Raw genomic sequence first — 2,375 nt, 5'->3', positions numbered from 1 at the left:
TTTTTTTTCCATTTTTATTTATTTATTTAATTTTTTTAAATTTATGACTGGAGTAAAAATCTTCCTCTGTTTCATTCACTCCTCTGCTTCGGGTTTATATTTGTTTCTACTCATGTTCTGAGTGTGTGTCTACATGTATTATTTATTCTGTGCATGAGCGACTGGACAGTAGAGAAGAAAGGCACAAACGAGAACTCAGACCAGGCTTTAGGAGACGTTCTTCATCTGGAGCATCATTTAATTCCACATTAGCTTCCTGCAGCACCCTCCTCTGGACGGCGGTGGACAGCTGGTCAGCCTCCATGTTTCTCCTTCTGGGTCACATTTTGCAGGACAACGTGCACAAACAGCTTCTGTGTATGAATGAAGACGCTGCTGTTGATGGTTCTGGTGTCGTTAGCGCGTGTTGAAAGTGCTGCAACAGATCCGGGATCAGATCAGAGTGTGTTCAACCAGATTAACTGGTTTACAAAACGCCTCGACTGATTAATGAAGCAGTGTTTCACTAAAAGGTTTGTCTTTCTTTTGTAATTATGCTCATATTTGACGAGCAGAAAAACCTTTTATCTCACTATAAACCCAACAAAGAGGCTTCATTAAATTCATTAAAAAAGAAAAACAGTTTTGATATGATTGCACCTTTTTTCCAGTAATTCGTTGAAGCTCCCAGACGGTGAACACCATCAGTAGGCGTGGTGTTAGCTCACCGACATGTTTACATCCTGTATGCCAGATATCTGTAGGTAACGAAGACTTCTTCAATAACTACATGTTCATCTACATGTGGTTGGTCCTGAAAAGACAATATGACGAATTTATTGAAGCTGATTTTCACGTTTTGAAACAAAAACCGTTTTCGAGGAACGGTTCTGAAGGAAGTTTGGTGTCTGGACGGTGCAGAATAAAGCACTTTAATTAATACGCTGCTGTTAATGAAAGCAACGAGCCTCGCTGAGAAAACAACAGGAACCTAAAATCACTGTGGGAGTGGGAGTAGTTGGGTTTAAGGAACGTTTCCACCAACTGGCTGTCAAATCAAAAACTTCTGATTAATTTAAAGTCTCTTGGAGTTTTTTTTGGTCGATATCTGATCAGTTTCCTGCCTCTGGGGTCTCCAGATCAACCAGACGTAATAATTAGCTTCTCCTGAATCAACCATGACTGTGGCTTCAGATTAAAGCTTAACGTACACGTTTATATTTTGCTCTTACAGTGAACGTGCTGCGTTCTATCGTCATATGAATTACACGTGAGGCATATTAACCAGCCTGCAGACGCAGCATTTCAGGCTAAAAAACGCCCTAATTGCTTTAAAATGTTGGACAACAACAGGATTTTCCCGGGTTTCCTCCTGGAGGACGGTACAAAACGGTTTTATGGTGTGAAAGTGGGTCTTGCCGTGTCTTAGGGCAGCAGGATAAGTGGTAATCCCTCGGGTGGCGCTCCGTTGTAGACTACAGATCCTATGGAGAGCTCCGGCCGCTGACTCAGCCTTGGTGATTCTTCCAGGGGAGCAGACTAATCTCTCCAAGTACCTTCCTCTGTCAGCGGTCCAAGCAGCTGCCGCTCTGCCTCTGGATGCCCTTCCTTTTGCAACAGCCCCAGTCCCTGGTGGCATCCACGTCTGTGCTGGTTTTGTGCGGTTTGCAATGTCATGCAGCTATTTCTGACTGAGAATAATGCTCATAACTCCTACTTTCACTTCATCTGAGTGATTAAAATGCGTATGTTCTTGTAAATACGGCTTCTTGTCTTGGATCCAAAGGAGCGGAGCTACAAGGTGTTCACCCAGCGAGTGAGAATCTGCTGGAGTTTGCATTTATTTAATTTGATCCTGACTGCCAGACTGCAGCTGGCTAGCTAAGTGCTTTGCCATTAAGGCTGTGTTCTGTGTTTAATTCTGCTCCAGCGCCGGGGCTTATGGGTATAATGGCAGGCTGCATACCGCCTGCTCTCCAGCAAACGTTTACTATCTCGCGCGCTACCTCGAGAATAAGCAAAGAGCTCCTCTGTGATCTCCTTAATTAAACTAATGGCTCCAGTCGCCCGACCTCTGATTCCCTGTGTTCTCCGTCTGCAGATTTATAACGAGAAGAAGAGCCAGTTTGAAATCAAGAGGAACAACCCCAAGGACTTGGTGGAGAGGGTGGCGCGGGACATCTCCAAGCTGCTGATCAGCAAGAGGAAAGCCCTGCAGGTAAGAGCGTCGTGTTGTACGCATGTTAAAACACCTGTACAGAAACACGCACCGCCGCAGCACACACGCATGGAGGTCCTCTGACTTCTGTGGAACAGGAAGTTGCGCTTCATACATTTACCGTAATGTCCGGACTATGAGCGCACCTGAATATAAGCCACACCCACTGACTTTAAAA

General features: G+C 44.7%; 1 protein-coding gene across 2 annotated transcripts in view; it reads left to right on the top strand.

Annotated features, from left to right (window-relative positions):
- The window catches only part of cacna2d2a (calcium channel, voltage-dependent, alpha 2/delta subunit 2a), a 160,531-nt gene that overhangs the window by 42,821 nt on the left and 115,335 nt on the right, over positions 1-2,375 (top strand). For both annotated transcript variants that reach the window (XM_008289271.1, XM_008289262.1), the window contains exon 3: positions 2,081-2,197. In XM_008289271.1, coding sequence (XP_008287493.1) covers positions 2,081-2,197 — 117 coding nt within the window. The remainder of the gene's footprint in view (positions 1-2,080; positions 2,198-2,375) is intronic.

The sequence above is a fragment of the Stegastes partitus genome, unplaced genomic scaffold (genome assembly GCF_000690725.1).
Source record: "Stegastes partitus isolate 25-593 unplaced genomic scaffold, Stegastes_partitus-1.0.2 Scaffold14, whole genome shotgun sequence".
In the NCBI taxonomy this organism is placed as follows: Eukaryota; Metazoa; Chordata; class Actinopteri; family Pomacentridae; genus Stegastes; species Stegastes partitus.
The sequence above is the reverse complement of the archived record's forward strand: the minus strand, read 5'-3'. Positions and strand labels throughout refer to the sequence as shown.